General features: G+C 41.4%; 1 protein-coding gene across 1 annotated transcript; it reads right to left on the bottom strand.

The window, feature by feature from the left end:
• Positions 1 to 599: 599 nt before the first annotated feature.
• LOC106896320 lies at positions 600 to 12,671 on the bottom strand. The gene is made up of 5 exons (XM_014956155.1): positions 12,291 to 12,671; positions 9,311 to 9,337; positions 5,674 to 6,016; positions 1,165 to 1,281; positions 600 to 617 (listed from the first exon to the last, which is right to left on the bottom strand). Exons 1-5 carry the CDS (start codon positions 12,422 to 12,424, stop codon positions 600 to 602), a joined length of 639 nt encoding a protein of 212 aa, XP_014811641.1. The 5' UTR covers positions 12,425 to 12,671.
• Between the last annotated feature and the right edge of the window lie 2,344 nt (positions 12,672 to 15,015).

Below are 15,015 nucleotides of genomic sequence, written 5' to 3' on the forward strand. Positions count from 1 at the left end.
TAAAACATGAGTTTTAAGCAAGATAACTTATGAAACAGAGCTGCAATAAGTGTTTGGGTTCCAGCTCCCAAGGCTTACCGTGTCTCTATTTCATAATTGGCTCTGTTCCTTCCATTGCCTGCCAAAGCAAATGACGACCTGGGGATTTAGGGGAACAAGCCCTCATTTATCATAAATCACAAAGAGAGCTATATTAAAAGACAGCATGACAATATATTTTAAATATTTATCTCAGAAAGTCTCTGGCAGTGTCACACACATGGTGTATAGTTTACCTAATAAGATGTATCGACATATTTTTCAGACTGCAGGACTTTCCCAGTTAATTTATATAAACTGAATATATCTGAAACAAATACTTGCTTAAAGGTATACAATTAAACTAAATATTTCAGTCGAATGTTTCAGTGCTTTTTAGTGGATTTACAAGCATATGTTAAATTCCTCACCCATAGGTGGGGCCAGATTCTCTATTTTGCTTCTGAAAATCCTGCAATAGGAGCTACCACTGCCTGCTCGTTTGCAAATCCAGCTGCAGAATTGAAACAATGGAAAGTGCTTAGTACACTAATAGGATAATAGTTTATATCCTAAACAGCCTAATCTGTGGATTTTGCCTACGCAAAACAGAACAAGAACACTACACAAGAAATACTGCTTTACTGAGTCTTCATATACCATACTAATTTTATCATTTTTGGTTTTGTAGAGAATCTTGGATTCTAGAGTGAACAATGAGAAAAAGGATTTAAGGAGACAAATCCTGTAATTTTATAAAGTTGCTAAATCTCCTACATTTATTAAGTTATTAAGTCACGTTTTACCACAAAGGTGGTGTACTTCAGATTATTATTTTTCTTTAATTTTGATAATATTTAAACTCTTTTGGGTACCCTTTTCTGTTTCCTTTAACTGAGGCTTTTTTTGCTGTAGCCTAAATATAGCAACTACTTCTAACAAAGTAGGTGTCAGTGCTATTTTCAGCTGTGCTGACCTGATATGCAGATATTTGTAGACCTATCTATGTTGTTCAGCACAATGGTTCAAAAAGCAAGAAACACAGCGATTCCGTGGACATTATGCGTAAAATTATCTTTAATTCTGCTCCATTTTTGAGAAGCAGAACTAATCTATTCCTTATTGAACGTTGACATTTTTTTATACCTGAGGCAATGATGTCAGAAGGTAAAGTACCCCTCGTTCCTTCACAGATCCCGTGTACTGGAGAAACTCTTTCTTTAGGTAGATGTCCATTCCATACTGCTTGGATAGTCTAGAATACTGGAGCATACAAATATTATTATGGGGATGTATCTAAAATTAAGAAAAATCCTCCACATCCATTCAACTCCCAGATGAGGCATGCATTCAACTGCTGTGTATGAGCTCCAAAAAGTAAATTTCATAATCTGTTTCTTTAGAAATACATGACTGTGTTGTTACCTACCAGATTATTCTAGTTTAAGGAAGTAGTTTTCAAACTTGCAGCACTGAAATATTTACCCCGAACCACTAGGAATTCTGAAAATAGCACTGATTTTGGTCTTACTGTTCAAATACAGATATTAAAATAAGCATTTGCAATTATTTCAAAAACCACCCTGTGGTCTGATATTTTAGCACTTACCAGAAGTGGATATTGAATACCCAGAAAATAAGGTCATCGCCTAATAGATACAAAAGTAGTTAGAAAATTCCTCCTCGAGTCCCATTACGACTATGGTTTCTGCCACTGATTCACCACTGAATCCTGTTCATTTTGCATCCTAAGGCCAGCACAACATTAGTAAAGATACTTCTTATTTGAAGAATGATAGAAATAGTAAAAAATCTTTCCCAGGATTGCACGTTTAAGCAGCAGCTGTTTGAAAATGCTCAATGTTTGGAACAGAAAGGATCCCTGAGCTGAGAGGAATTAGCAAGCATAGTACATGTGATGCAGGGTCCAAGTGCATGACTTTTTAATATATTTTTTTTAATGGCAAACCTTTTTTTATAGTAAGACACTGCATGCATTGTCATATTAATTTCCTATTACTTTATTATCTAAAACATGAGTTTTAAGCAAGATAACTTATGAAACAGAGCTGCAATAAGTGTTTGGGTTCCAGCTCCCAAGGCTTACCGTGTCTCTATTTCATAATTGGCTCTGTTCCTTCCATTGCCTGCCAAAGCAAATGACGACCTGGGGATTTAGGGGAACAAGCCCTCATTTATCATAAATCACAAAGAGAGCTATATTAAAAGACAGCATGACAATATATTTTAAATATTTATCTCAGAAAGTCTCTGGCAGTGTCACACACATGGTGTATAGTTTACCTAATAAGATGTATCGACATATTTTTCAGACTGCAGGACTTTCCCAGTTCATTTATATAAACTGAATATATCTGAAACAAATACTTGCTTAAAGGTATACAATTAAACTAAATATTTCAGTCGAATGTTTCAGTGCTTTTTAGTGGATTTACAAGCATATGTTAAATTCCTCACCCATAGGTGGGGCCAGATTCTCTATTTTGCTTCTGAAAATCCTGCAATAGGAGCTACCACTGCCTGCTCGTTTGCAAATCCAGCTGCAGAATTGAAACAATGGAAAGTGCTTAGTACACTAATAGGATAATAGTTTATATCCTAAACAGCCTAATCTGTGGATTTTGCCTACGCAAAACAGAACAAGAACACTACACAAGAAATACTGCTTTACTGAGTCTTCATATACCATACTAATTTTATCATTTTTGGTTTTGTAGAGAATCTTGGATTCTAGAGTGAACAATGAGAAAAAGGATTTAAGGAGACAAATCCTGTAATTTTATAAAGTTGCTAAATCTCCTACATTTATTAAGTTATTAAGTCACGTTTTACCACAAAGGTGGTGTACTTCAGATTATTATTTTTCTTTAATTTTGATAATATTTAAACTCTTTTGGGTACCCTTTTCTGTTTCCTTTAACTGAGGCTTTTTTTGCTGTAGCCTAAATATAGCAACTACTTCTAACAAAGTAGGTGTCAGTGCTATTTTCAGCTGTGCTGACCTGATGCGTAACCTCATAAGACTCATTGAACCAGCTGTAAGTTTTCCCTTTTGTCACCGTGATCTTATCTAAGGACTACAGATACTGTGTCTAAGTACAACGCACAGCACAGCCTCCACTTGGCATCCACACAGCCAGCACAAAACACCCCTTAAAGTTCCTGCATAAAACCAAGTGCCCAACTTAATGCTAACTCCTTGTTTTCCTATACTCACTACCTCTATAATGTCTATTACAATCATTCATGATGCCCTATCTCAGCTCCAGGCAAACTCCTGTGTAAGGATCCAGGATGCTCCATCCATGGTTTTAACCTACAGATAAGGAATCACCCTGAAAAGCATTTCTCCATTCAATTAACTGAATGGGTTATAGTTATGCTCACTGTTTTAATCCAAACAAACATCCCTGAAAGGGGCTCTTACCTCTCAGCAATCAGTTAAAATAAAGGTTATCTGTGGGTTTTTTCCTTGACACCACTCTGTGCTTTCAATACTTTCCTGTTGAATTAGTGCATGAAACATACACGAATGACTTCTGTGGGAACATTTCTTTGAATAGCAATAGTCACAGGCTATTTTCACACTAAAACCAGTGGGGATATAGGTTTTCCACTATTCTGATCATCCCAAAAGCATAGTTCATAAAAAGAGACTAAAGCATGTTAGCCTGTTTAGCTTGGCACAGTAAATGCAGAAAGGGGATACAACCATATTGCATAAATCTGGCAGGGACACCCAAGAGAAAAGAACTATTTAAGTTGAGGGGCAGAGCTGACCGAGAACAAGTGGTGGGAACCAGCCAAAGGGAGCTGAGCTGCTTGTGAGCAGGAGCACGATCAGTTTACAAAAAGTTTTGTGTTACAGGGGTGCCTGCAGGAGCAGAAGACGGACTCGGTGGTGCAGTCTCACCTTTCCCTGCATTCAGATGTGTTGAGAGCAAGGACATGCCTCAGGGGATGGGACTGAGAGAGACTTTGCTAGTTGGGCAGAAGTGCTTGACCCCATGAGCTGCAGGGAAGGGATGATCCAGGCTACCAAAGGGCACAGAGCTGGCTAGTTCTGCTTCCCAAATCAAGCCCTGACACTCTCCCTCTCCCTGCCCATAGACCTACCTTTGCTCAGTAAGATTAACCTCATCTAACAAATATGACCAGAGCTGTCAATTACAGAGAAGCGCAGTGCTCACTACCTGCAATATAAACGCCAATCTTCTCGTCCTGGGACAGTCTCTCCACAAAAGCAGAAGGTTGATACTTGTCTAGAGCGCTGGCTGTGCTCTCCAGCATGACAGCCTGAGAGTTTTGGTGACAAACGATGCAATATGCAGAGTTTGGTACCTTTCCCTCCGCTGGCCCAGGCCCTGGCCCCCCGACCACCCGTGTGTTTGCTCTCTCCCCCCTGCCTTCCTGAGCCAGCCAGCTTTTCCACTCTGAAAGGAAATCCAGGAACAGCTGGAGGGATGGTTTGCTCCTGAGTCACTCTGAACAGGCATATTGTATGAACACAAAATGCACCCAGTTTGACTCCCTGCGCTCTGGCTAACGCCGTTCTGCAAGATTTTCGTGCCACCTTACAGCACCAAACAGTCTTGCACCATGCTCTTTGTCCCGGGACACACTTCTTCAGTAGTATGCTACAAAAACCACAACTATCCTTATTTTGGGAATTCTAATCTAGCAAAACCCACCAAAAGTAGTTATGTCTCTGGATCATCTCTGAGCTCTGGGAACCTGGGGAACCACTTTGCTCCAGGGACTGTTCACCCCAAGCAGTGGCTCAGACACCAAGGTCCTTTCCCTGTGCAGGCCAGAAAGACAGCCCACAGTCAACAAGGATGAATAGGGTGCCCCAGCTCAGCAGCAGGGAGGGATTAATCAAAAGAGTGATTTTGGGCTGCTGCTGTGAATTGCCATTTGGCAAAGATGGTCTTTTCACCCACTTCAGGAAAAAGAGGAGATTGGCCACAGAGTGCCTACAAGAGCCTTCATGAAGAGCTCCCAACAGTAGAAACACATTATGAGTTAAATAGCTGGTCACTGTACTGCTCTTATGCTTTAGCAAATGCTTGTATGTCTCACAAGTGTCTCAGTCATTTCCAGGCCCAAGCTGGTCAACAGGTGTGTATGTTTGTGTGCAGATATCTTAATGTCCTTGTTTTGTTGACAAAGATGCATGTGGCAGAACCACCTGGCTACAGAACATACCCAGGTTGCCCAGGCCAGGAATGAAAATCTGTACCTTCAGATTCTCCAAATACAAAGGGGCTGGTTCCAAACCAGAAGCTCCCACAAGGCCGCTCACCCACAGGCTGATAGTCTGCTGGCTCCAAATCAAGTTCATTGTAGCAAGAGTTTTTCACCGGGAGCATAATACCACAGTGCATTAACTCTGTACCTAATGTGGTTTATCCTTTGTTTACAAGTCACTGCAATCTTTGAGGATTTAGGTTAGTGTAAACAGGTAAGAAGAAAATGCTTATTGACAGTTAACAACACCTAATATGAACACGAGTCATCTTACACAGATCTACCTGCTGCAACTCACACATACTCTTCATTCATTTCTGACCAACTTCTATGAAGAAAATAAAAGAAATACTGAGGGAATGCAAAGCCATAGAAACTTCCTACCATGCAGGGGGTTTTCTGAACACCGCACTGGATTTTGAAGGCTGCTGCGCTAATATCTTCAAACCGAATCAGCTTGTTACAGCTTGACAGGCCGGTCCTACTGCTTGACTGAGGGATGCGGGAAAGGGCATCCCTAAGTAACTCCTCATTTCGGCTCACTATCTTCATTTCCCAGGTCTTCACATCCCCGTTCAGGTAATCCTCCTCACCAAAATCTTTCAGTCTCTCGGGATTGATAGAAGGTGACTTCTGCCCAATAAGGCCATTTCTCATGGGCCCATCCTTGCAACAGTGAAGATCACAAAGTGCTGGGGCATCTTGTTTCTTTGTTTTATTGTCGTCCCTAAAAACAAATAAAAGAAGCTTGTTAGGGAAGCTTGGATTACTAAAGGCTGGACATTTAGCATTTAAGAAGGATGCACATCTTGGTTGGTTTTTGCAAGGCTCAAACAGGCAGACTGAATTATTACTGTCATATTTCCTTATCTTGTAGGTGGGCTGAAAGCTACTCTAACCAGTGAACTTTTAGAAAAGCCACAGATAACCTGGCATGTGGACAAAGTGAGAAGCTGCCATACCCAAGAAGATAAGGAAGATATAATCCACTCTGTCTCAGCAGCCAGACCTTCCTTTGTAATGAGGATTGATCCCAGTTCAGGGCCTGCAGAGATTTTGGAATAACTGGAATTGTATTTTCTGTATAGAACTCCATGTTTTTCAAAAAAAAGGCAAATATCTGCTGCAGAGCATTCCCTAGTACTGTTAATAGCAGTAACAAACGTCATGATGTTCTACCCAAGAGGTGTGCTTCTCTGCTGTTGCATACTTGCAGAGCATACTCCTGACAGTCATCAACTGCCTCCTGACGGGAAGCAAATGACTTTGATAAGAGATAACAATTATATCCTACCACAGAGCTGAAGAACTAGGTCTCCTGATCTGCAGGTTAACACTTCATAGATAAAAACACTTGTAGATAAGAAAGATGACAGCGTGATGCCACACAAACCTCCTTCCCCAAGGGACTTTGGAGAGACAGCGCTGCTACAAAAATTTGCCAGTTTTCCTACATTGAACTGCCTTACTCTATGGTCCCCAGTGTTCAGAAGTTCACAAGGGATAATATACCCCAGTGTAGGATTTTGCAGCCCTACTAACAAATAAAAACAAAACTTCTAGGAATTCTTGGAATTTGGAGAGTAACGTGGGGGAAAAGGAGCATTAAGCAGAAGAGCAGTGATTTTGAAAAGAGCTGTTACTACCCCTGGTCTGTGGCTCTGATTACACAGATGGTATAATCTCCTCTACACAAAGGACTCAATATTAATCTACTTGGAAGAAGGGGTTTTCTAAAAAATATGTGTAAAATTATGTCAGAGATATCAACATCATCTCCAACAAAGAAATATTTACCATTTTCTCAAAATAATTTGGATTTAAGTTATGCAGTTATTCATCAACAGGACTGGCTAAAGCAAATGTTGCCCTAGTTTTACAGCAGTGATCAGCACTGTAATATGCATTGTAATCATTTCCCAAAAGAATTTTAAAATATTTAGAAACAGCTGCTTTTTGAGCAATTGTCCCACTTTTGGCAGTGTCATCCATTTTCTTTGTGGTCCCAATAATCTGTGCCAGTAGCTCTGCTTCCTATTACACTTCCAATTGTTCCACTGAGGACTTCACATAACAATATGGGCAACATAAAAGGTTTTGCTATTTGAATCGTGTAATATACCAGTAGCACTAGTCATTCTGTATATCCCCACAGGAGACAAAAAAGGATGATTTTTGTAGCAAGGTCTTCTCTCTCCAAAATTAGTGAGATCAACACTAATTTTCTAAGATAAATAATGTATTTACATGTTTGTAACTTGTTTATGTTGAAACTTGTCATTTAAAATATTTTCCCAATACTGTACATCTTAAAGCTGATACACCCAAACAGCAGGTATTCTGCCTTCAAATCAAATAGCTTATCACGTAGCTGTATGCCGTACTTCTCTGCATTTCTGCTCCTTTGGGGGTAGAGGGTTGGAACACTTCATAAAGATGTTAAGCTTCCACTGTTAGTTCTCATGCACATTAGTGAGTTAAATGCAAAGATGAGAATCAGATTGGACTGTCCACCCGTGAGCTTGTTACAGCACAGCCCCTGGTTATCATCATTCACATCAGCTATCATCACCTAGGAGGCCACTCACTGTTAAGAGTTCGTTCCCTACCTACCCCACTGCCCGAAAAAAAAAAGAAAAAGAAAATGTTCATATCACTGTAGCCCGTAACCACTCCAAAACCAGAAGAACACATACATCTTATCTCTAAACATATTATCTAAAATATTTAGCAAGCATTAGCAATGCTTGTTATTTCCTACACTGGCAATGGGTAAAAAGGTTGTATGTAGGATAAAATATACAGGTAGATCAAAAATTTGTGAATGTCTAGGCCATTTTTTTTTTTACTGCCTGGCATTTGAGATAAGACATAATTATGTTCATACTTTTTCCTTGCATCTCTTACAATCAACTACAAAAAGTCCAGAAAAAATCCCGTACAAAGATGACCACAAATAGTTCATTGATGAACCAGGATTCTGCTAGGAAGTACAAACTAGAGGGTAATTCCTCACCACACTAGTGCTGTCAAATATTTATATCTGCAAATAGAAAGACCAAAATGGGATATTGATTTTTGGCCCTAGACTTTAGTTTCTTTTTTTTTTTTTTTGTCAGAACAAAGGAGACCCTCAGTCCTTGATCTACAGCACTGCTGTCATGAACAGTGAATATCTTCTCAGGACCCTGATGGAGACAACACCTTATGACCATTGGAAAGTAAGAACAGAAGTAAAACAGCCGTAAAATATGTGTAGGCTTTTCAAGCTTGAGATAGGTTTAAAGCACATCTGAAACATTACCATCCCAATACTTAATATGGAAACTATCATCCATTTGCATCTGAAAGGTCACCAGTCTCTTTACCAAAGGAATATCATCATGCTATTGTATAATTATGTATTCTATATATTTCAGATTATTTTTTTATTCTCTTCCTATGTACATATTTTCCATTTACACTTGTGAATGACATTTTTCCCTATTGAACTGCCCTGGGTGTGCCACGCACCCACTGAGGGCTCTCAGACTCCCAAGGTAAACGGTGGGTTTAGGCTGGTCCATCCATCTCAAAGATGCAGCTAATAACCCTGTTGGGTCAGACGCATTTCTCTCCTCAAACACAGTTCATGTGCTTGGCCTAGATCATCTCACTATGAATTTCTATTGCAGGAACAGTCAACGCAGGCAGCAAAGCATGCAAGTGCTCACAAAAAGGCAGCCCGTGACTTCTCATGCACAGTATCAAACTACGTCCCCCAGTGATCGTGTCCACCAGATGAAAATCTGAGCCAATATAAATACAAACCCCAGCATTGTAAAACATTGCTCCTTTCAAATGGATCGCTTTTCCTTTTTTGGAGTTTGTCTAGGAAAGTTTTCATAAAAAAAGTCTGTTTATTTCCAGTCATAAAATAAATACCCAGCCGGCAAGCTTTGTTACGTGGTTATAAATTACAACATTTTACCTTTAAAGTGATTAGTAAAAGCAAACATGAGAATACAGTTTATAAACCTACTTTTTCAAGAACAGCTGCTCAGCATAACTGCAAAAAATAAAAGAGAAGATCCGTATGCAGACATTCCACAAATAATCAAGGAACTGGAAAAAATATCATTTGTTTAAGCAGATAGCTAAATAGCTTTACATAGTTTAAAGTTGCAGTGATAGTTTGTGCTGAAATGTACTCCTAGAATGATAAAAAGCAACAGCTTGGAATTCAAACCGTCCCAATAAACTGGTGTTAGGTGGTCATTAACTCATCAGCATACAGATGTTGTCCATATATGGATTTTTTTTTTTTTTTAATGTTTTTGGGTGTAAGGGTTTATTAAGCTCATACCTATATGCTCTCATCATCTTCAGGCTCCCTGACATCCCCCCAGAGCACACTGAGCAGCAGACATTGGTAAGATACAGTTTTAGACATAGTTATCACCTGCCTTCTGGATAAATGGGCTCAGATCTTATACCTGCAAATTTGGAATACTTATTACAGCAAAAAGTCACGCCTTTAAAGTCACTTCTGCTTCATTCTTCAAAGTGTTGAGCACAGATGGGTCACGTGCTGGTGGGTGAGGCAGGGGCAGCAATCTGCTGTAGGTCTGCTCGACTTATGACCAAGATGTGAGTAGTGCTGGGATCCCCTCTCAAAGGAGTGAGAAAGAGGTAATCCCAGGATATGACAGAGAGGGTCCTTTCCCTCATCCAAATCCCTCTTTTACCCAGAACCTCCCCAGCCCCATTAATCCTTCTTATTCCATGTCCCCAGCGCCGTCTCCTCTGACCCTTCCAGATGCTCAAGCCCTACACACCCCTCTGATGTATTTCTCATTTCTTGCAATCCTCTTTTGCAACAGCTCCTAAATATTCCTGTTCCATCCCTGCTTTTTTTTCCGCCTCCCAAACACATCCAAATGCTGGATTAGCAGCAATTCTTAAAAGCCTCTCAGCAGCTTCTGCAAATGGGTGTTTATGAAAGAGAAATGATAGAAAAATTGGGGCTTGCTGAGATACAAATGGCAAGAAGCATTGTCACAGATGTCCTCTTCGCTGCTAATAAGTCTAGATCACTGCGCTGTGTAGTGTCTGAGTGTCCTCCACAGGACTACAGAGTGACAAGTAAACTCCCCCAGGGATGGGGAAGGAACACGTTAGATCTCTCTTTGACAGTACAGTTAAAACAGATTAAAGACAATACTGCACTCAAACACTGCTTTCTTGAATTATCATTATTATGTGTAACATAACACCAGCTCTTAGCAACATCCCTTTGAGACTGTATCGCTCCAACTAGTGGCAATTACAAGATGGAAATTTAAAATGCATCTCTGCCACGTAGATACTCAAACCCTATGTAAAGTGATTGTTCCTAAATCACATAGGAATCACCAACATCTTCCCCTAAACAGAGAGACACATCCAGTAGATATTAGCTCCTCTTTATTGATAGAAACTGGGGCACAGACAGATCGAGTGACTTGCCTAAGACTCCTGCAGGAAGTTCGTAGCAGGGCTACTTATCAGAGTGTCTTAAAGACGAAGAGATCAGGGCTTAGTTACCAGCCTGTATGACACACATGTTAGGGACCATCCAGCATAGATAGGTACATAATAACCAAGCCTTGAGATTGGGCAGATGTTTATAACTCTACTCACCATAGACAGGTCTGGCAAAACCTTGTGATGTTGCACCAGCAACAAGTGCAAAGAAAGCTCAGGCTCATGCAGGGAACAACCAAGCGGCATTATCACTTCTGATAAAATATCTCCTTACTCCCAGTAAGTCAGATTTACCAGAGCCTGAGCCTAGTACTATATCTGCCTTCATCTGTGGTCATAATCCGTTGCCAGTCCTTCAGGCACACTACTGAAATGTCACTGCTTACCGCTGGCAGCAGCAACTACGTGTCAGCTGCTAAAGAGACAACATGAGAAAAAGTAATCTGAAAGCAAGAACAACTCTGAAGGTCACCCCTCTTCCTTACCTCTGCTTCAACAGATTCCAAGTGCCTCTTGAACAGACCCATCCCTCTAAGCACTTCTTAGAGGACATTCACAGCTGGGAATGTCAAATGATCACTATCAAACACAGTGCACAGTTTGGCAGTTAAAACTCTTCAAGTAATTTAACTTTTTCGCACTTTAAGTTAAACATATTCTGAGTTTAGAAATTATCTGTTGATTAACACATGTCAATAATTCACTTGTAATAAAGAACAAATAGCATAACCCAAACTAGAGGAAAGAGTGGTCCTGTGATTAAAGGACTACTTTAACATTCTCAGTTGGCTGCAGAACATGTCACATCGTGTGTGACTTTGGGCGGACCATTTTTCCATGCAGAACCGGGATCTTGTCTTCCCCTTTGGTGTTCCATGAGGGTTTATTAACAGCATTGAGCCCACTGAAACTGCTTATGTCTAAAAATATCGTGATTATCAGCAGAATGCAGGAAATGAGAAATGCCCTTTGTTTACACCACATCTGGCAACACCAGCCTGTGATCTCACTAATGGTGTCCAGATCACAGAATTGAGGGAGAAAACAACTATGGAAAGGTTATGAGAGAGGTTGTGCAAACACAGCCGTACCATACGGGTGCACACCCCCCTCTGGTGCTACGCAAGGGCACTAGACATCTCCTAAATTCCATCTGCACCATCCAAGCCTGAAAACAGGAATTCAAGAAAACCATAACAAAGACAACCACAGAACACCTGTAATAACAGGATCTGATACAGGCTATCCCAAGACAAATTTTCAGCAGTCCATCAGCCTGTCTAGGGTTATTTCTAACACCACACTCATGAAGAAATAAAAACGCTGAACTCCACAGGCTTAAAGTATTCAGGTCTCCACTGTTTCTAGTGGATAACTCCAAGATGCAACTCATACCCACAGAACCCTGGGGGACATTGGAAAATTACAAATAATTTCCTTTTTTTGTTTTTGGTTTTTTTTTTTAGAAAGTAAGGAAAGGAAAAAGAAAGCATTACCTATACAGCACAGCGACTAAATAAACAACGAGGTGAAGCAAAACTCCAACTACGACACCGTAAGGAGGCAGGAGGGGTCCAGGGGTTGTCATGTCCATAGGCCTAGCCCTGGGCAGACCCCGAGGGCTGACCATGACCCCTGAGGGGGGAGAAAGGAGCACTCTAGCTCTAAGTCAGACAGCAATATTCTCCAACCTTTGCCAGAAAGGATCGTAGTCTTCATCTTCCCTGGAGCGGTCCCTGGGACTTCTGTTTTTTAACACCCTGGAGTAGAGAAACTGGGCTGCAAAATTCATTGTAATTCCTGGTGCAAAGCAAAGCTGGGAGGCTGCGGGCAGGGGACACACTTGCCTGTGAGAAATGCCAGCCCTGCAATGGCTGGGTGGGAAATAGTGGGCGACGTGCCGAAAGCAGCTCTCCAGCGCTGGCTGGGGGAGGGAAGTGCCTCCCAGAGAGATGGCTGCTGCTATTTAAAGAGATTATTTCAGAGGCCAACCTGTCCTTGTCAATTTGAGTCAGGGCCTGGATTATGCTTGGGTGACGCTCTGTTAGCAGGACACTTGAAGCTTTAGTTACTTACTGCTTAGCTGTGGAGCATGATCCAGACCTGCTGTAGGGCCCGCGATTTAACAGCGTGCACTTGGGTGGGCAGAGGCAGCAGGAAAGGGATGCCCTTTTTGTGGTGGTTGGGTCACCTGCAGGGATCTTTAAGGCAGCACCAAGGGACACGGGTCTTCATGGCTGAGGTGTAGAGGAGAACAATTACTTCATTCAGGTCTTCTCTTGGCACAAGTCCTTGTGGCAGAAAAGCAGAGATGGCCAGATCATCCAGATAGAAAAGGAAAGATCATCTAGGGAAAAGACTGCAGCAACAGATATAAAAAAAAACCATCTAAATACGTTCTTCATTGCCCTGAGAGAGCATTAGCAAAGGCAGTGCCAGATTTCCAGATGCAGGATGGCTGTGCAGTGGGGATGGGAGCAGGGTGTCCCTCTGTGGTTCCTCTCCTCTGGAATACAGCCCTGATGGAGCATAGGCTCCAGGGTGCTCAGGGACTGACCAGGTGTCCCTTTCCAGGTATCAGAGGTCCCTCAGGACCCTTTGCTTTCTGCTGACAGTGTACAAAACCTTAATCTTCAAGACAGATAACAGGCACATTGTAAAAATCTAACCCAAGCTGTGACATAACCCTCCCCACAGGGGACCATGAGAAATATTATAGTCTGCTTTATACAGGAGAGTCAGAATAAATGATCAAATAGTCATCTAGGATTCCCAGGAAACTCTGAGCTGTGCTGGGGGAGCCTTCCCTACACTGGCGTGGGAGACAGGTCCGTGCTTCCCCAACTTCATCAGTACAGGTGAAGCCCCAGATTCACCATTTTTTCTTGTATCTCCCTCCCATCCAAAAGCCCTTTATCCTTCCCTTTCCAGGTGGTAGATGCGCAGGTTGTGCAGGTGAAGAGCCCAAAAGGCAGTCGGCTGCTGCCAGCACTTGGGGCTCTAAGCCAGAGTAAAGTTCGGGCCAACTCCACAGGTACCTTGAAGCACATATAGAAGGCAGGTGGAGTTACTACTTTGCTCACAACACATCTGAAGGCCAATGGTGGGCAGGAAAGGGAACTTGAAAGTAATGAAAATTGCAGTGCCTGGCTTTTAGATGTGTGGGAGTCCAGACCAACGTGCTCAAGTCTTGACGTGAATTCAGTTCCCCACAAGTTGAGGCCCCGACCTGTGATCGGCTGTTGTAGAGCACGCAAAAATCAGTCAAGGGATTTTTGGGGCCATTTGGCCAAGCAGTTGGAAACAAATTCACCAAGCTGTTTCAGGACAGAAGTACATGAAGCATTGAATTGCTCTGCTCGAAAACGCTCCCAAACAAGTGGCTCACTAGGAGAAAAGGATATTTGGAAATTTCTGCTGTAGATTCAAGCCCACGTCAAACGTTCATTCAAAGTCCTGACTTAAGTGTGTGCTGGAAACGCTGACTGTGCAGTATCTTAGAAGGTACTACATCACTGTTAATTGCTGTAAGTTAACTATGACCATTTTCTGAGCTGCTTATTTCCTTAATGAGAGATAAACGGTTAAACACACACTATTATTAGATGTGTCTTCCTTTCATTCTTACCTGTCAAACTTCATTGTCCTTACAAGCTTCTTACGCTTTGTCTGCCACTTCACGTCCCCACCTTCACTATCTGTGCGCAGGGAGGATGGCTGTGCAGCACTCCTGCTTTCTCTTTCTACAGCAATTGGATTTTGTCACCTTTCACAGGCACTGTTTTTTTAGTATCTGTGTGTCTTCTCTGACTAAGACATCTCTCTCTGTTATTACTTGAATCCTTTATATAAGTCAGACACCTTCATCTAGGAAGTTAATCTGATCTCCTACTTCTTCCTAATATCTTTCTCCAGGAAATTCCTATTTATTTCCTTTATCTTTAATAATGCAATTAGTAGCAGGAGTTGGCATATCTGCTGCTGCTGTCCAAGAACCAGAAGTAACCAGCAGAAGGCAATACCCCTGTAAATGATATTTTTTTTAGGAGCAGTCTCACATCAAAATACTTCTGCTGAGGATGAACTTAGGTACCTATTTTATGCTTTATGATTCAAGGTTTAATACACTTGAATTGATTAACCCATAGTTTAACTGCTATAACAAAAATGGTATGATGGACCTTATATCTCCTTCCCGATTTCATTGCCTTTTTAGACATC

This window comes from Calidris pugnax, unplaced genomic scaffold (assembly GCF_001431845.1).
Source record: "Calidris pugnax isolate Ruff unplaced genomic scaffold, ASM143184v1 scaffold196, whole genome shotgun sequence".
Taxonomy (NCBI): domain Eukaryota; kingdom Metazoa; phylum Chordata; class Aves; order Charadriiformes; family Scolopacidae; genus Calidris; species Calidris pugnax.

Excerpts from the sequence above, each read along its gene's own strand:
- LOC106896320 (XM_014956155.1), bottom strand. The coding sequence starts at position 12,424 with ATGGTCAGCCCTCGGGGTCTGCCCAGGGCTAGGCCTATGGACATGACA. Across the intron at positions 6,017-9,310 it reads GAGCAGCTGTTCTTGAAAAA|GGACGACAATAAAACAAAGA; the intron begins GTAGGTTTATAA and ends ATTTGTTTTTAG. Across the intron at positions 1,282-5,673 it reads TTCAGAAAACCCCCTGCATG|TATTCTAGACTATCCAAGCA; the intron begins GTAGGAAGTTTC and ends TGTATGCTCCAG.